The sequence below is a fragment of the Apodemus sylvaticus genome, chromosome 5, assembly GCF_947179515.1.
Source record: "Apodemus sylvaticus chromosome 5, mApoSyl1.1, whole genome shotgun sequence".
NCBI lineage: Eukaryota > Metazoa > Chordata > Mammalia > Rodentia > Muridae > Apodemus > Apodemus sylvaticus.
In genome coordinates, this window is record NC_067476.1 from 29,308,283 (window position 1) to 29,328,457 (window position 20,175).

The 20,175-nt window shown below is 40.5% G+C and overlaps 1 protein-coding gene across 2 annotated transcripts in view; it reads left to right on the forward strand.

The window, feature by feature from the left end:
- The first annotated feature begins 780 nt into the window (after positions 1 to 780).
- The window catches only part of Epc2 (enhancer of polycomb homolog 2), a 95,160-nt gene continuing 75,765 nt past the window's right edge, over positions 781 to 20,175 (forward strand). For both annotated transcript variants that reach the window (XM_052182456.1, XM_052182457.1), the window contains exon 1: positions 781 to 1,222. In XM_052182456.1, coding sequence (XP_052038416.1) covers positions 1,070 to 1,222 — 153 coding nt within the window. In that variant the 5' untranslated portion in view covers positions 781 to 1,069. The remainder of the gene's footprint in view (positions 1,223 to 20,175) is intronic.

Below are 20,175 nucleotides of genomic sequence, written 5' to 3' on the forward strand. Positions count from 1 at the left end.
GGAGTAGTCACAGTAACCAGTGTTTTTACATACATCTAGCTTTGGTTAGAGATTTCAAGTGGAATCTTTAAGAATTGTTTTTTTAAATCCGAGAAATGCCAACCGTCACACTAAGAAAGTTTGGATGACAGGTGCAAGTCCGCTTGTTGCGTCCAGCAGCTATTCAAGTAGCAGCCTCAAACTGCGAACCCTCGTGTCCACGGTGAGCATCCTCTCGGTGAAGGCGAGGGTGAGCTCGGGTGCCTAACTCTGGAGAGCTCCTTCGGACTGGGACTGCCCGAGTTCTGCGGGCGCGGGACGCAGCAGGGCTGTGCCTCTCGCGTGGGCAGACTCGGCGGACCAAGCCGGGATGCGCAAACCCGAGGCGCGAAATCAGCCGGCAGGCGCCCGGGCGAGCCGAGCCGTCTAAGTGCGGGCTCGAGGGGCGGCCGGTGGCCCGGGGGTGGACGGCCTCCTGCCCCCTGGGGCGGGCGGTCCTGTGCGCCGAGCCTTCCCGAGGGAGCTCTGCGCGCCGAGCGAGGCAGCGGCGGCCGCGGAGGCACAGGCGCCCGCCCCGGAGCCGGGGCCGAGCGCACCTGGCACCTGCCGCCCCGCCTGCGTGCCGAGCGGCCGGCCGAGGGGCACCCGGGACTCGGCTCGCTCTCGCCGGCTGGCCGGCCGCGCCGCGCCGCGGAGAGAGTGGGTGGGCAGGCAGGGGAGGGAAAGGAAGGAGGGAGGGAGGGAGGGAGAGGGCGACGCGCGTCCCCGCGGCGGGGGCGCGCTCTCGCGCGGGCTGTCGGGATCGCTCGCCGCCGCTGTGGTAATGTCCGCCATGTTGGCCATGGCGCAGGGAGCGGATCGGGCGGGCGAGCGGCGGATCTAGAGTGTGGAAGCGGCCGCGGGCGGCGGGGGGCTGTTTTTGGGCGGGGTGGGCGCCCATGCTGGGGCCGGGGGCACTGCGGAGGAGGAGGAGGAGCGGGCCGGCCGTGCTGCACTGAGGAAGGAGGTGGAGGAGGCGGCGGGAGTGCTCCCCCCCTCCCCGCCCGCCCCGCCGCCGCCGCCCGGGCTGTTCCTGTAAGGCGGGGAGACAATGAGTAAACTCTCCTTCCGAGCGCGGGCGCTGGACGCCGCCAAACCGCTGCCCATCTACCGCGGCAAGGACATGCCTGATCTCAACGACTGCGTCTCCATCAACCGGGCCGTGCCCCAGATGCCCACCGGGATGGAGAAGGAGGAGGAATCGGTAGGGACTCGAGTGTTTATTACCCCCCCTTCCCTCCTCCCCCTCCCCTTTGTCAGCCGGGCCTCGCCATTCACAGAGCGCTCTACGCTCGCTGGAGGGCGCCGCTGCCGCTGCGCGCTCCGGCCCCTACGCCGGCGGAGTAGCGTAAACCTGTCGGCCGGCGCTGCGCCCGCCCGCGGCCGCCATGTTGTTGCGTCCCAGTGTTGTGATTAGCTCTCGGCGCCGCTTACGCTGCCGTAAGGGGGCCCTGCCGTAAGCAGCGGCCGGGAATGGCGCAGGGATGCGCCGACCGCACTTGGCGTACGGCCTCTGTTTACCTTGTGGACATCTCCCCGGGAGCGGGGTTAATTAGTCGAGAGGGGCCTTTTGGCGAGGCGATATTTTCGTTACATTTTAAAATCCGTGTGTGCATGAAATTGCCTTTGAAACGATTTAGGAAAAGTAAAGCTCTTTCAAAACATGCATCTTCCTAGTAGTAGGGTGATGGTTTGCGCTGCCCGCTGGAGGAGGTGCGGCCGGAGTAGGCGATGCAACCCTGCGGCCGGGCAGCGACCCTCGGCCCGGGCTCTGCGTTAGCGAGTCCCTTAAATCGCACGCGAGCTTTGCCTGCGGGGCTGGCCCTCCTCGGTTGCGCGGAATTAGGACGGAGCCCGAGTGCTTGAAACTAGCCTACAGGCCCGCGCTTCCCGTGCAGAGTCCAGGGAAGTTGCATGCGAGATGGCTGTTTACAACTTGAGGACTCAGAGCGTCCACATTGACAGTTGCATTTTTTTGACCAGTTGTTAAAATTTTGGCAAAATGCTGTTTCCTTCTTCCCGGGGGTTAAATTAAATACCCAAGACTGAATTTCCTCTGATTTGACAGTGTTTACGACTCTGGAGTGTTGTTACTTGTGTGCGAAGTTCATAGTAACTGCACCCTGAAGAATTTCTTCAATGAACCTTCAGTCCCGCCTTATTGTCAACCACGGGTGTGTGTGGATTGGTTCCCTTGCTTCTGTGACTGTCAAAAGAAAGCTGGAGGTTTCTGTGATTGGTTTTCTCTTTTGACTATTAATATTGCAGGAAATGCCTTTAAGCCTTTGATTGGCTGCTCGAATTCTGACCTCACTGTGTTGGTGCTTTGACTTAATCACATTTCTTTTTGGTGTTTGGTTATCTGACTTAACATTTTCAGTAGAATATAGAATAGGGCCTCTTTGTAACCCTTCAAAAAAATTAAAACCCAGCTTTTATGCCTAAGGTTTAGATAGAGCCGAATCGTGTTTGAGAAGTTTGCTTATGAGGTTATTGACTTGATTTTAAGCCATCTTCTGACAGCCTCTTGATAGGTGACCTAGAAACTGCGTTTGGTAGCATGGCACTGCCTTTGCTGATCACACCTTTTTACTATCCATTTCTTTTGGGCATGTGTCTTTACATCGTTTTCTTCTCTTCCTTGTGTTTGTTACCTTTTGCCTAAGGTCTGCCAGTTGCAAAATCAGGTGATCAGTTAATCAGTCTGTCATTTCTTCAGGAATGTTGTATGTTGGTAGTTACTGTTTTTACTATCTCCTGTTTGTCAAATATTTAGATCTAAGATACTGTACTATTTACTTTATGTAAATTTTTGTGAGTTATAAGTACAGGCCTTTTTTGATACTTAGGGTTTTTTGTTTTTGTTTTTTTAACACATAGCTATGGCTGAGATACTATTTTTTTTATCCTGCATTAATTAACTATTATAACTATGGGCAGGTTTCTATGAGAGAGATCTTCATTCAGGCACAAGCCAAAGTCTACATGAATCATGATTTAGTATTTAAACATACACAAGATATGCATGCATACGTGTACCTGCACATACATATGCATGGTCAGTGTTTTTTTAAGCCAAGAGTCCTGCTTTGTAGCCACATTGGTCTTAGACTCACTGTCTTCCTACATCTATTCCCCATGAAACTGTAGCTGTGTCTAGTGCACCATTAGCTTACTTTGAAAGAAAACAGGACTGACTTGAATTTGTAGTTTCCACCATTACTCTTTCTTGATTTCTGTCATTGTATTTTAAGTAAAATATATTGAGTATTAATAACTTTTCAGAATTAACTTAGATACTGTTTTTTTCCTGATTTCGGATAGAATATAATGTACAGTTTTGTAGATTGATGTTGTAAAAACATGACAAGTGTTATGTTACTTAAATGAGATAGTGGGATTGAGATGCATTGGATATCAAAGTTATATATAAGCCAGTGTGCAGAAGTATTCTTAGTTTTTCAAGAAAATTTTTATCTTGATTTCATGGAGCTAAAGATGAGTCATCTGAGGTAAAGATTATGTACAATATAGGGAAAGTTAGCAAAAACTAAGGCCTTAAGGTAGCATGGCAGACGTCAGAGTATGTCAGAAAAAGTAAAATGGCAGTGTAGTTGCAGCATGAGAAAATTCTGATGTATAGAGTAGGCTTCTTACAGAAAGAGAATTCTGAGTTTTCTTTTAAAGGAAGGGTTACATTGTGTGAACTAGAGCAGACATGCTGGGGTGCTCCTTGGGGGAGGGTTGCTTCATTGTAACAGTTCCCTTTTTGTTAGATTTTGTTTCCAGAGGGTTCTCTGTGTAGCCTAGGCCGGCCTGGATCTTGCTTTGTAGATGAGGCAGGCCTTGAACTCACAGAGATCCACCTGCCTCTGCCCCACCACCTGGCTGCATCAGTTCTTTTTCCATCTTTTTGTAGGATCTGGGGATCACACACAGGGCACCAAGCTTGTATAGCAAGCATCTTTACCGAATTGCCATCTTGCTCTGCCCAATTTTGAGCTTTCAAGCTTGCTTGAGGATTATATGTTGATGCAAATATTTGAGCATAAGGTATTTAAAGCAAGGTCTATGAATGTTACCTGGAAGGAAGGTTCTTCCAGATCCCTTATCATTCGTTCATACCTTCTCCTACTGATCCAAACTCCAGGAAGAGATGGTGGTGCTCTATCCTAATTTTATTATCTTTTTCTATTTTTCTTTTTTTGATATGCAGACACTTTTTTAAAACTGTCTTTTGTTGCATTTCCTATATGAATGTTTCTATCTCCAATGCTGTTTAAAATATAGTAGAAATTCCATAAATATTTGGTAAGTGGTTGAATCAAAATGGGGTAGAGATTAAGTTGAACAAGGCATACAGCTATATCAGATTCTAGGTGGCTTTGTGTGTTAGGCCCAGAGGGTGATAGAATAGTCTGGAAGAAAGATTGTCCAGGTGTGGGTCTGGAGTTCGTTTTTCTAGTTCTGATCCTTAGGGCCTTTACTGGTAGAAGCTCCCTACCTTATCTAAGTCTCCGGTTGTTTATGTTATGTAACATCCAGAGTATGTTAACCTTTGTTAAGTTCCTCAGAGGGGTTAGAATTCATTCTAGCAATAGTATATATAAGTGTAAATGTCTCATTTCTAGAGGGCAGAAATCACACTTTAAACTTGTCCAACATGACCTATCTAAAATAAAATGCAGTAGAGTCAGAAATTGAACTGAGGTCCTATGTCAGATTTCAGGATTCTGAGCCTTATCTTTGTATTGCTTCATCTATTAAATTAGTGACTTGAGGCAGATGGTATTATTGAAGAAGCTGAATTCCTTCTTTATATACATTCCTTTTAAATGTAGAGGAATGCTTTATTTGTGGTATAAGTTTATCATTTGTCTTAGAGACAAGTCCAGGAACTATGGCAGTGACAGGCTCTTTAGTAGGAAGTGACATCAACATCACTGATAACTATCTTTAAGAAGCACTGAACAATATTGGCTAAGTGTACATGTTCCTAGTTCAGGCTCTCCCCCGCCCCCAGGTGTGTGTGTCTGTCTGTCTGTCTGACTCTCTCTTTCTCTCTGTCTTTCTCTCTCTCTCTCCCTCTCTCTCTTTCTCTCTCTCTCTCTCTCTCTCTCTCTCTCTCTCTCTCTCTCTCTCTCTCTCTCTCTCTCTCTCTCGGTGTGCGCGCGCATTCTTAGACATGCCAGTATTTATAAGGTCTCATCAGTTTGTTGGAGGATGAATTGTCATGTATTTAGAAAAGTTAAATTGGCATGAAGTAAGCATTCACTAAATATCAGGTGTTTCTATTGTTTAATTAAAATTTCAATTGCAGTATTTCTGTGTGTGTGTGCACACGTGTGTGCATATGCATGCAAAATCTGGCATATGTGGAGGCTAGAGGACAGTTTTTGAAACTGTGACTTCTGGAAGTTGAACTCAAGATCGCTAGACTTAGCAGCAAGCCCCTTTATCCCCGTAGCTAGTTCAGTAGCCCTACTATTTTTATCACTGCAAAATTTCTCTCAGTTTAAAATTTCAGATTCTTGGGATGTGGAGTATGATTTCTGTGAGACTTGCATGAAGTTTCTGTCTTTAAGCCTGGTAGTTACAGAGGTGGTCTACTCCTAGGCAGGAAGTTGACCAGACAGTTACTGCATTGTGTATGGAAGTTAGATAGATTAATTTTTTAAATCATGTACTTAGTTTTACAAACCATGAATTTGAAAGGGTTTTAATGAGGTTAGAATAAAAGAAATCTCTAAAATGCATTTAAAGAAAGCAAATCCTTCATACTTTGCAGAATTATATAAGTTTCTGTGGCTTCAAAGAACTTGTTTAGCCTTCTTGGCCCTTAATTTCCTCATTTCTGAAATAGAATTAGACTGACCTTTAGATGACTGTTTGCCTGCAGAACAGACTTGCTTAGTGAGTTTGCATTCTGTTCAGCAGTCCAGACGTAACTAGATGAAGAGAACAATATGGCGCTGGGTGTTGGGAGGCTCCTGTGCAGACTGAACTCTGCAGCTCTCCTGGCCATTCCTTGTTTTGACATGGAGTTACTTTTTATATGAGAATTGATCATGTTTATCAATTGTCTGACACCCCTTTGCTCTTATAAAGGGATAGAGCAGTCTAGTCTATATTTTGACTGTTTTTGTTAGCTTTGATTTTCTTGCACTATCTTACTGCTATTACTCATCGCTGTTAACTGTTTTAGTCAGCTTTCTTGTGTCTATTGGGTTTGTGTATAAAACTACGTGAGTATGAATGTTGTATATGAAAGGAGAGAATGAATATACATTTTCCCAACCAGATTAATGGACATAACTCTGTTATTATGTTTGTTTAATTTAATACCTAACACATTCAGGATATTGAGCAGGAACTTATGTCCCTTTTTACTTTAAATGATGGAAGGTTTATAATACAGGCTTTGACTGTCCTCACAGCTACTTGGTTAAGTTTGATTGTATGACTGCATGTATCCCTGCCTCTTCATTTCAAGTAGAGTGGACATGTAGAAAGGACAATGAGTGGTAGGGCCAGCAGAAGAGGAATGGCTTGTAAGAATTCATCACTAAGGAGACCTGTACAGACAGCAGAAGGGCTCTCACAATTAGACTTTGTCTTTAAGTTAGTCTTTGATTATGTGCCTTGCCTGTATTATTTAAATGGAACAAACAAAACTTCAAATTTGCTTACTGAGCTCACCATTCAGGACTGTTCTTTGTGGAGTTAGTATTGTGCAAGTAAATGGTAGTCACTTCCAGATTCTCCTCAGCAGCATTTCCCTTAGTTATCTCTTTTTTAGGTCTCTTTTTCCCTTAAGCGAGTATAGTGTTGAAATCAGATAGGTGGCTGCATTGTGAGAGTCAGCCTGTGGTTTTTACTTGTCAGTGCATTGCCTCACCACTGTTCTCCTTGGGCAAAGGGTGTCAAGCTTTTGGTTGACCAGGAATCTCACAAGTGGTAGTTAATAGTACTAGTAATTGGACAAAATAACCTTGGCCTTTGCCTCTTCCCATGGACAAAGGAAGTGATAACCATCTCAAAAGGTCATTTTAGTTAAGTTTTATTTATTTTTATTAAATGTGTATGAGTGCTTCACTTGCATGTATTTAAGTAAACTGGGAACATGCCTCCTGCCTCCAAAGACCAGAAGAGAGTGTCTGATCCTCTGTACCTGGAGTTACAGATGGTAGTGACCTGCCATGTGGGTGCTGAAAACCCAACCCCACTCCATCTTAAGAATTAGCTGCTGAGCCATCTCATCGGCCTCTCAGAGCATAGTTTTAAAATTAAAGAGCTCATTTTTGGCAAGACTTGAATCTGCCTTATATGCCATTTGATAACAGCTATTATTGATGAACAATTTTCAGTGATACAGAGTAAAGGAATGGGAAGAATAAAATATGAAGTATCCCCAAAACATTCTTTCATAGTTTGCCATTCTATCTTTCTCTTGTCAGTTGAAAATATTTTTATTTTTATAAGCTTTAGTTTGAATGTACTAGCAAGTTAATATGTATATTTTTCTCTTTTCTGTTATGGCAGAGTAACAGTCAAGTTAGCTTAAAAGTTAAAAATATTGGCAAAAAGAACAAAACTTTTAGCTACTTTTAAAGTAGTAATTGGGTTTTAAAGTAATAGTTTACTATTGTATTTGTTTTTCAGAGTTGGTTTTTATTTTAAAGATTGGATAAATGCCTAGTCATGAGAGAAAATAAATTTGTATGATGACAGCCTCTTCAGAGGTTGGTCTACACAGGAAGAGTGGACGAAGACAGTCTGATATACCAGTGAGCTTCAGGGTTAACACATTTAGAAAACAAGGTAATTGGTGAGTGTAGCCATGCCACATGTTTTATTCTTTGTAATATTTTAGCTGGAACATTATTAGCAATTCAATCTGTAGTGAATGATAACAGGACTATTGCAGGCAAAATGAGAAATGTTTACATCTGCCCCCTGCTCATTAATATCTGGTAGCATTCCAGTTTGGATAATTAGGAACTGATTCCTCTCAGTATCCAAATGGAGGTTGTAACACCTGATGTGAGAACCTTTATCTAGGGATTCTCAGCTTTTTTGGGTGATGGGTTCTCTTGGCAGTCTGATAATACCTTAAAAACAGAGAAAGTCCACAGAGGTGGCTCTTGTCTTTAATATCAGCACTTGGGAGGCAGAGCTAGGTGGATCTCTGAGTTCAAGTCTAGCCTGGTCTACAGAGTGAGTTCCTGGCTAGAGCTACACAATGAAACCCTGTCTGGAAAAATCAGAGAAAAGTTATACTGGAAAACAGTTAAAATGATATTAACTTTAAAACAGGATGCAGAGTTGGATCTGATTATGCTAAATTTGGAGTAGTGATGGGTATAAACAATATTTTGACAACAACATGAAAAGGTTTATGATTTCTGTTAGTATTGCTAGTACTACTTCTTACTATTGACTACATTAGTAAAACCAAAGGAAACATTAAATTGCTTGAGCTTAGGGAAATTAAAAGATGACTATTTTCTTGGCCATTCTATGGACCTTTCAATTATTTTTTGTGAATATTTTGGGGATATGTGATTCCTGGGGGAAAAAAGGTTTATGAAAAGATGTTATATTACTGCTTGCCTGTTATGTAAGTAACATTGATTGTTACTTACTTTTTGATAAAAGACAGTGACTGATTCCCTAAAGATTGAGAACAGGACTGTTCCTGTACAGTACTTGGTAGGTAGGCCATGAGAGAGCTTAGCCACGTAGCAGGACTTGTCATGGCTTCCATAATACCCCAGAGGAGTGGAAGTGGTTTAGTTCAGTAATTCTCAAATGTTAACATGTGTCACATTACTTGGAAAGTTTATTAAAACAGACTTTTGGGGTTGCAGTCCCAGTTTCTCAATCAGTAGTTCTCGTATGGAGCTTAAGAATTTTTATTTTTAAGATGTTTTCAAGTGTATCAGTTACTTTTCTTCCTGTTGTGACAAAATAATTTACAAAAATAACCTGTGAAGGGAAGGGTTCATTTTGATTCATAATTTAAGGAGAGATGCAGTCTTCTGTGGTAGCAAAGACAGCAGACTGCAGGAGTGTGAGGTGGCTGGTTCCATTGTGACCGTAGCCAGGAAGCACGGAGGAGTGCTAGTGTTCAAGTGTGTGTCTCCCTTTTCTGTGGGATCATGCTGCTCACATTCCGGGTGGGAACTAATCTACTCAAACCTTCCTGAGAGTGTATAGACAAACTCGTAGGTATGTTTCCATAGTGATGCTGAATCCAGTCAAGTTGACAATGAAGATTGACTATCAGTGTGAGATCTTGATGCCATTTGTCTAGGGACTCAGTTTTGAGATCCAGGATAGTCTGTTCCCTTCCCCCTCTGTTTCTTTTTTCCTTTTTCCTTTTTGTTTTCTTTTATATTCATGTTCATGTGTTGTGTAGAGGTGTCCCAAAAGGCCAGGAAATTTATTGTATCTCCTGGAGCTGGAATTACAGGCAGTTGTGAGCCACCCAACATAAGTTCTGGAAACCAAACTCAGGGCCTCAGCAGGAGCAGTATATGGTAACTGTTGAGCCATCTTTCCAGCTCCATTCGTGTGTGTGTGTGTGTGTGCACGCACAAACATACATATATGTATATACACACACATACATACTTACTGCAAGTTGTTTCTTTATTCTCTATAGTTTCTTTATCAGTGTTTTGTGGTTCTTACTGGAGAGAAGCTTTTCTTTCATTACATATTCAGTCCTAGACATGTATTTTTGTGCCCCCCCCCCCCCCAGCCCCATTTGGTAGCTGATGTAGATGGCTAGATTGCACTGGTTTTGTCATTCTTCTTTCTTCGTTTGTTTTTTAGTTACTAATAATTTAATTTTAAATTAGTATTAGCTTCAATCACTTGTAGCATGATGAGTTTATTTACTACACACTTTCAAATTCAATACTTTTTTACTTTAAAATATTTTCCCTGGGCTGGTGATATACTTCTCAGTGGTACAGTGCTTGTCTATCATGAGCAATGATCTGAATTCCATACCTAGCATCTTACACTAAAAAACTAGGGGAGGGGGAAACGGTTGGAAGGAAGGAGGAAAGGAGGGAGGGAGGGAGGGAGGGAGGGAGGGAGGGAGGGAGGGAGGGAGAGAGAGAGAATGCTTTTTCTTTTAATTATTTTTTAAATTTATTATTATTATTATTATTATTATTATTATTATTATTATCCAGTTCTTCCCTCTTGGTCTGACTTCCCATGGTTTTGACATTCTAATACTTTAGGAATTGATTGATATATTGCTGTTTATTTTGTTTTGTTTATTTTGCATCCAGCAATTTTGATACAGTCTAGGTTTTTTGGTGGAGTTGGGTTTTCCTGTGTATAAGATCATGCCATTTGCAGAGTGACAATTTAGATGCTCTTTACTTCTTTTTCTTGGTTGATAAGTCTGGGTAAGACAGCTAGTATTGTGTTGATTAAAGGCATTGAAAGTGGGCATTTTTGTCTTGTTCTAGTCTTGGTGTGAAAGCATTAAACATTTTTCATTCTTTATAGTGATAGGGAATGGCTTATTTTAGGTGACCATTGTATATTGCTGTCTGTTCCTTTTGTGTAAAAGTATATTTTATTCACCAGCTGTAATTGTCATCTCTGAAACTTACTGCTGAATAAACTCACGTTTCTAGTTCTTTATGAACTCTGCCTGGCTGGTTCAATTCAGCTGTTCTGGCTCAAACTCTTCTCCAAGCTGACTGATTCAAACTAGCTTCTCTTGACTAATGACTGAATTGCTCTGCTTGGCCTTAGACTAACTCTAGCAATCTGTTTTCATCTTTTGGCTCCTTCTCATCCTCTGGCTCATTCTGTTTTTACCTGTGCCAGCTTGTTCTCTTTGCAACCTGTCTGTAAAACTGTCCTGGTAAAAAACTGAACTCTATGAACTGAAATGCCACCAACTGAGCTGCCATACTCAAGTCCGTTGTATGCCACTGAACTGACTCCGTGTGTACCACCCTGCCTTCACCTAAGCTTTTCTATTCCTGGAACTTGCTCTGTACCAGTCTGGCCTTGAATTTAGTGATCTGCGTACCTTGTCTCCTGGGATTAAAAATTTGTGTGTATTCCAGCCAGAGTAGCCATGTTGCTGGATTAAAATTCCTCTACACTCTTGAGTTTTCTTAAATGCCCTGTTCTGTTGAATTGATCATATGGTTGTATAGTCTTTATTTTGTTTATAATGCCATATCACTTTTATTAACTTTCACATTATGTACTATAGATGTGGAGTTTGTGCCTCCTATAACTACTTCTCTATCATAATAATATTAAATTTGTAAAAAGATGCCAGAAAAGTATGGACATGAAACACAGATCCCTAAATCTCAGCTACCTTCAGAAGTCCATTGTTGGCTTTTGAGGTGAATGTACTGCTTGCTGTCTTTGCCCTTTTTCTGTACAAGTATCCTTTTGTAGTACCCAATTAAAAACTAAGACGCCACACCTGAGAAAGTGCTTGACAGAGAGCATAGCAACCATGTAGGAGCTGGGGGATTGCAGCCCAAGAGGGCTCTCTGCCTAGGACCAGGGCAACAAAGGTGGAATATAGATCTAGTAAGTAGTAACTCCTGGAATATTGGAGGGAGGCGGATTAGCCACGTGAGGTTAGGAAGTGGCTCAGCCATTGAGCTGTTTTAGGCCTGTCAAAATATAAAGGTTGTGCTTGTGTCTTTCATTAGGGAATCTAGAAAATTAGGGGCGGATAGTGAGGAACACGCCACTGATGGAATCAACTAAGTATTTAATTGGGTACTACTACAGTATCCTATATATGAATGTGAGCGAGGGGAACACTTTATTTTGTGTTTTACCTATTTCTGTTAGATTGAAAAGTTGAGAAATGAACCTCTTTGGTTGAGTCTGTGGAAGCCTAGGACATAGATGATGTAGAAACAAGACAGCTTGCAGTTGGATCATTGCTCTAACCTGAGCTTAGGATGAATAGTGGTACTCAAAAACAAAGGAACTAAAGTGTTCCTGTTCATTATGAACTCATGTTCATTAAACCCTTATGGGCTCTGTGGCACCAGTGTAGCCAGGTGGTGGTTTAAAGATGACTCTACTATTAATCAGTTATATTTTGACAAAATAATGACATGCAGTCAGTAAGTTCAGTTCTTAATAAAAATATTTCTGTTATGTAATTTAAGTTAAAAGGTCTCCCTTTGGTTATTAATTACTTTAATCTTTACTATGGAATTTCTGTGATTTCTTCTAGTATATGCTATTGTTTGTATTGTCAAACTCAAGGTTTTGTTTATGCTAGACCTAGTTCTTTACCATTGAGTCACATCCTGAGCCCCTGAAAGTTACAACAAGCTTCCCTCATCCAAATGGATATTCAGTTGTTCAAAGAAAAAATACAGTTATCTTTTCTCCAATGTTTCTTAGGTATTGGGGCCTTTCGAGTGTCTTGAGATGGGGTTCTGTGCTGTCCATGTGTCAGCCTCCTGCAGTTGGGGTTAGAGTTTTATGCTAGCACTTCTCTCTCACGCCTGACTTCTTTTTCTTTGGTTCCATTGAGCAGAATGTTTAGTGCCTTATTTGTTAATTGTTTTATAATTTTATCATCACGTTCTATCAGTTATTTCGTCTCTTATATGGTTATTCACTGTTGCCACTTTCCCTGCTCTGCTTTCTTAGATATTTCCTAGGTGCCATTGCATTTTTTCATGTGAACTTTATAATTATTTTGCCAAAAATCCAGAAAATAATGTTGGTATGTTTGTTAGGATTCACCATACATTGGTAAATTGACTTAATAGAGAATCGATAAATTTATGGATTCTCTCATTTGCTGAAATCTGTTCATCTCTGAGGAATGATTTTTTTGTTGTTGTTGAGCTTATTTATAGGAATTTTATGTGGTTTTTATTGTAAATGCCATTTCACTATTCCCTTCTATTGTCATTGTGTTTACAAAAGCTGTTGATTTTTTTTTTTTTACTTTCAAAATTGTTTATGTTGACTATATGTATACATATGAGTACCTGCATATGTATGTGCACCCTGTGTGGGCCTGGTGACCTTAGAAACTAGAAAAGTGCTTTCCCTGGAATGACAGTTATAGACAATTATGAGCCACCTCATGTAGGTGTTCTGAACCAGCCTAGGTTCTCTGCAGGAGGAACAAGTGCTCCTAACCACTGATCCGAGCTATTGATTTCTATATGTTATTTTCATACTCTACAACATCACTAACTTATGTAATTGTCCTAGGAGCATTGATTTCCTTGGGTTGTTGAGTTAGATCTCTGCCTATTAATAGAGATAGTTTACCTATGCTTCTTAAACACTAGGCCTCAAATAGTGTTTTCTTTTAATTCTCTACAAAAGATCTTGGACATCTTCTTGACCAAATATGGCCACCCCAAAGCTTCTGTAATTCATTTTTCTAAGTTACTGAGAGAGTATGATTGGCTAGTTCAGGTACATATCTAATCTGGTTCAGTTAACTGTGACTTTGGGTATTATGAAGTGATTGATTAATCAGCTTGATTGATGACTGTTCTGTCTGTGGGAAAGAACAGGTATTTAAAGAAAGACAAATACCTGCAAAGGTGTCTACTGCAATTTTATATTTTATAATACAAAGTTCATAGCTATAAATATTAATTACATTTTGACTGTCCAGATTGTGGTTTCTCTTCTGATAAGTGGCATCAGACACCTGGATTTTGCTCTACAATGCATGTGTTCAGTGATAGTTTAGAACTAAAAATCTAAATGACCCTCAGAGTCAACCACCTACAATTCTCAACCCCTTAAAAGACAAAGTTCTTACGTTATGTATACTTGACACACTATACATAGTATGTTATGTAATTGGATAGTGTTGGTGTTTGTGTACACCTGCAAAACCATTTCCATAGTCAGGATAATGGCATAAGTGTTCTGTACTCTACTGCCTTGTGTTTTAAATAAGCAACAGTCTTCCTGTAATTGGAGATTCATGATAATACTTTCTAGAGTTTTGAATAAATGGAACATAGTATACTTTTAACCCTCTCTAGCTTATTGGGAATTTAATTATTTTTAAGATCTATACATATTGTAACATTTATCAGTAGTTCATCCCTTGCTGGGCGTGGCCATGTAAACCTATAATACCAGTACTCAGGAGACAGAAGCTGGAAGATCACCACAAATTTGTAGTTACAGACCTAATGATACATAGTGAGACAGCTGTTTTTAAAAAGTCTTCTCATTTTTGAACGGAAGCTTCATCCTTTTTATTGCTGAATAGTATTCCTTTCATAGCTATTTACCTGTTAGGTGACATTTGGGTGTTAGCAAATAAAGTCACTGTGAGAATAATGACTTTTAGCAACTAAGTGCCTATAGTGAAATGGCTTCAGGTAATAGTAGTTTTATGTAAAGTGTGGACTTTATGAGGCATGCTGTCAAGCTGTTTTCCGTAGAGGTTCTACCATAACACTAGTTTATTTTAGATGTTTATATAGTTGAAAACCTTGTTATCCAAAAGTTTGAGATGGTGATTTGGTCTCACCGGGGAGGATATTTAAAATGTTAACACCAGGTCCCATCCTAAAGTTAGAGAATCAAAATGTAAACTTTTAAATGTATTATTATTTATTTTTTAAAATTCCCTAGGTTGTTTCAGTTCTCTTTAGGATTTGAAAATCTATGTGGAGCAGAACTTTTCATGTTTGTTTGTTTGGTTTTGGTTTTTTGTTTGTTTCTGCTATAGAACATGTGAAGGCTTTGACACAGTTTGGTTTGCGTAAAATACTTATTAAAAATATGACATAATATTGATAATGGGAAATATTGTGGTTAAGGTTAATTGTCAACTTGATAGGATCTCAGATCACTGGGAGACTAGTTTCTGGGCATTCCAGGAGGTTCTAACCTCCTAAACCTTTCCAAACAGTTCTGTCAGGGTGAGTGGTGGATAGGAGTGGGGTGGTATTAAGACATATACGTCTGTAGCAGCAGTTAGATACAGGAATAAAGGGCAGATATTTGTTACTTTATCAAGTGGAGCAAGTCCATGGTAAAGGTAATGAGTTTTTCAGACATTGGTCTGTAAGACTAGTAGTAAAGCTTATGACATTTCCATACAGTTGAGATGGCTTACAGTTTTCCATCTGTGCCTATAATGTAACACGCTGAATTAAAGTCTTTTACTCCACCTGGCCTTCATATACCTCCCAAGTAATTATAATAAAAAGAGAGGGGTGGTCCTGTCAGTTCTGGGTCACTTAAATCCACCTCAGCTGGTTTTCAGGACAGAAACAATCTCTATTTTGTTTTTCAATCTAAAGGGAACTTTTTGCAAGTGGACATTTAATTTGTTTGGTAAACATCCTTAAATGTACATTACAGAACAGGGAATTTAATAATGTAACTTTATTTCAAGCTAAAACTTGTCCTTTCTTTTCTTTTCTTTTTTTCCATTTTCGTTTTTCTAACCATCATACCTGATGAGTTGGCAGGCAGCTCGCTGTACCTTATGTTCTTTGTCTTTTTATTTTTTACGGTCAGTGAGTCGTAGTAAGAGTTCTATTGCTGTAAAGAGACACCATGACCAAGGCAACTTAGAACAGTTACTTTTTTAATTGGAGATCTGTAAACAGTTTGAGCGGGTTATTCTGTCTCCATCATGATGGGAAGCATAGTGGCAGGCAGGCATGGCACTGGAGCAGGGCAGTAGCTGAGAGCTTGTATCTCATCCACAGTTTGCAGGCAGAGAGAGAGTGAGCAAGACTGGGCTTATTGTGGGCTTCTGAAACCTCAAAACCCACCATCAGTGACACACTCCAACCAGGCTGGCTGTACCTTTCCTAAATAGCTACCAATTGTGAACTAAATATTCAAATATTTGAGCCCATGGGGGCCATTCTTATTCAAATTACCACACAATAATACAGTTCTTGGTATTTGTGCATTGGTGTGTGTGTGTGTGTGTGTGTGTGTGTGTGTGTGTTAGGTATCTGTAAGTGTGCTGATATGAACTTGTGTGGAAGCCAGAGAAAGATGTCAGGTGTCTCCACCATAACCCCTCAGGATGTCTCACTGGTTATGGAACTCCTTATATTTTGTTAGGTTAGTAGGGATGATCCTCTGTCTCCATCTCTTGACCTCTCTCAAGAGGTAGTTACATGACCACAACTGGCTTTTGTTTTTTGAGACACGGTTTTTCTGTGTAGTCCTGACTGTCCTGGAACTCACTTTATAGACCAGACTGGCCTTGAATTCAGAGATCATATGCCACTGCCTCCTGAGTGCTGAGATTAAAAGTGTGCACCACTACTACCAGGCAAAGGTGGCAAAATTAATGAAATGCATATGATGTTACCTTCAAAGGAAGTGTATGTTTAAAAATACCAGAGAGGAGGATATTCTTCAGAAATGTCTCATTATTTTGAAGAACATTTTTGTTTGTTTTGTCTTTTGTATTTTTAAGACAGGGTTTCTCAGTTCCTTGCCTGTCCTGGAACTTGATTTGCCAACCATGTTGGCCTCCTGCCTCTCTCTGCCTTCCGATTTTTAGGATTAGAGGTGTGTGGTGTCATTACTGCCTGACTTGAAGAACGTTTCTTAATAAACATTAATTTTAATATTTTTATTTCTTTCACTGCATAGATTTGTCAAGTAAAAAAAAAATGTTGCCAGAAAAGTAAGAGAGGTACAAAAATACAAGACCAAATATTTTAAAGTATTGGTTGCATCAGATTATTGCTAAATTGCTTTAAATTTTTAGATGTTTACTCTAAGGTTTTGTAATTATAGAGGACCACAGTCTATAAGCTGTACTACCTTAAGCAGGTGCTTCTTAAACAGGTTGTTTTCTCAGAGTACAATATTCAACCCCCAAGTGAGAACTTGTTAGGGATATGCATTGTCTAACTCCATCCCAGATGTGCTGAATTAGAGACTCTGAAGTTTGTATCAGAGAGACTATGATGTTCATATTAATATTAGAGTGTTGAAATAAGACCTGTCAGATCATCTGAATGCTTACAAATATTTGAGAGCTGGGACTGGATTTTCTTCATTTCAAAATACTGATTATCCAGAATGTGCTTAGTCAGAACTGGAAATCACTTTTACTGTGTCTGTATTCATTAAATAACATTTGCAAATAGAAAACCTAAAGGTTGGGTTGGTTATGACATTTTAATATGATACACACCCTGCATGCACAAGACTTTGGAGATTAAACTATGCTAAGTTGGTGTTTTACCACTGGGCTACAACAGATTCTTAGGTAGAAAATAATAGGTATGATTATAAGATTATACTGTTGAAACATGAGCTAAGTAAAAAGGAGGATTCAAGCTGGCTGTGGTAGTGTATGTATGCCCTTAATCCCAGCAGTTGGAAGACAGAGGCAGGTGCATCTCTGCAGCTTTGAGGATAGCCAGAGCTAAAATAGTGACAACTCGTCTCCAGATAGACAAACAATAGAAAAGAATTAAGAAAGAAAAGGTAGATTCAGAGATTTTGGATACTAGAATTAGAATTTGGTTGAAATACAGAGCTGAGAATCCCACTGATCTTGATATTGGAATAAAGACTTTATAGGCCAGAACTTAATAATTTTAAGACCTCAGAGCTGCATAGCAAGTGTTATCAGACCGTTCTAAGAGTGTGACAAGTTGTCTGATGAGTCTCAAACCAGTGGAGAGTGAATGATCTCAGATCCGTTCAGATTAGTTGATTTTTCTCCTTCCCTCCCTTCTGCTTGCTGATAATGCCATGACCTTCCAGTAGGTATTAGGTAGACAGTGAGTATTGAGTGCTGTCCCGTTCCTTATCTTCGGACAAAGCACTGAGTGTGTGAGTGTGATTTTATGTGTGATGCCCTTTACTACACTGAAGAACTTGCCGTGTGTTTTATTAAACAGGTTTTTAATAAAGGTTTATTTTTTCTTTATGTGTGTGGCTGTTTTGCCTGAACTCATGTTTGGGTATACCACATGTGTTTCTGGGGTCCACAGGGGCAGAAGAAGGGGTAGGATTCCCTGGAACTGGAGTTACAGGTGGTTGTGAGCTGTTAATATGGGTGCTGGGAACCAAACCTGGGGCCTCTGGAAGAGCACCAGTGCTCTCAAGCACCGAGCCAGCTCTCTAAACCCAGCTCTTGTGTTTTTCTGAGTTTTGGAAAAGATGTTTACTTGTTTCCAGGTGCTTATTTCTCTGTCTATAGAGATTATCATGATTTTCATTTTAAAAATAACATTGGATAATAGTCTATTTGAATATTTTCTTGTTTGTTTGATTCAAGGCAAGGTCTTGATGTAGCTCAAGCTGGCTTTCAATATGTAGCCTCTAGGAGTTTTTTGTTTTGTTTTGTTTGGTTTGGTTTAGTTTTTCGAGACAGGGTTTCTCTGTGTAGCCCTGGCTGTCCTGGAACTCACTCTGTAGATCAGGCTGGCTCGAACTCAGAAATCCACCTGCCTCTAACTCAGAAATCCACCTGCCTCTGCCTCCCAAATGCTGGGATTAAAGGCGCGTGCCACCACTGTCTGGCTTACCTCTAGGATTTTGTATGCATATACATACATACGTACATACATACATACATGCATGCATACATACACACACACCATACCCAGCCTAACTCTTAACATTCTTGAGATAAACCACATTTATTTGTGTAATGGTATTTCAATACACTATTGGATTCTATTTGCTCAATTTTTGCTTTGAGTGGTTACATATATAGGGGATATTTGGTATAATTTTCTTTTTTCCCAGTTCTTCTTTCATTTTGGTATCAGAAATACTGTTCCATAGAATGAATTGGGGACAGGCCTTTCTCTTCATAATTTTGCAAAATTTGGATAGAGCTGCTGTTGTTTTTGCTTTAGCTATTTATTTGAAGACATTCTCCAGTAAAGTATTTGTCTATGAGTTTTCTTTTTGTGGGTTTTAAAAGTATAGTTCAAACATGCCGATGCTTGCAAGGTTACTCAGGTTATTTGTGTCTTCCTGTGTAAGCTTTAGCAATTTGTTTCTTTCAAGAAATCTGTCCCTGAACTAACACAGAGATCCACAACTTGACAATGTGCAGATTGAAAGATTTTTGGAGCATTTAGTCCTATAAATGAGATGTTTTAATCAAGCTCCTTTCCTCGGGCCTCTGGGATCTCTGTGAAGAGGTGGAAGGATTTTAAGAGCCAGAGGGTATGTATGACACCAAGAGAACTCATCAAGACACTGTAGGATGGACGCACATCTGAACTCAGGCAGACTGTGGGAGCATGCACAGGGCCTGCACAGCCTCAAGACAGACTAGGTCCCAGCTCTGAGAGGGGCGGTGGATATGGGCTCCCAACCCTAACCTATAAACTATCTCCAGTTGACACAAAGGAAAAAGTTAGTTTTAAACAATACAATTTCACTGGCTATATTAATCACACTTAAGAGCAGACTCCGCATTTAACAGTAGTAGATGGCCAGCACAAGACAAACATGGTATTTTTGTGTTTTTTTTTCCAATTTTAATTGTGTTTGTCTGCCTGTTTTCTAAAGAAAGAAGGGGGAGAGGAGGTGAAGTTCTGTAGGTGGGGAGAATCTGGAAGGAGCTGGGGGAGGGGAAACTGATCAGAATATATTATATAATCTAAGGTGGGAGGGACCAGAAGGGGGGAAAAGAAATTTGTCCCTGTTAGTTGATTGTCCAATCTCTTGGCAGTAAATTGATTGGAATGTTCGCTGATACTGGTAGTTTGTATCTAATTTTCTCTCTGACCTGTATTGTCATCAGTTTTGTGGAATTTCTTAAATCAATCTGCTTTTCCTATTTTTTTTTTCTACTCTCTTAAGGTAGTTGTTCAAGTTATTGGTTTATTTTATTTATTTAATTTTTGTGTTTTGGTGGAACTAAGCCCAGGGCCTTACACATTGCTAGCCCAGTGTTCTCCCACTGAACTTTAGCCCAAAATCTTTTTTTTTCCTTCATTAAGTGTTGCTTTGTTGATATTTTACATTTTTTAATATAATTACTCTGTGTGTGTGTATGTGTGTGTGTGTGGACATGAACAAGTATGGAGGTCAAAGGGCAACTTTTGCCAGTTGGTTATTTTCTTACACAGTATAGGTTGGGGGTTGAACACTGTCAGTTTAGCATGAAATGCTTTTGCCCTTAAG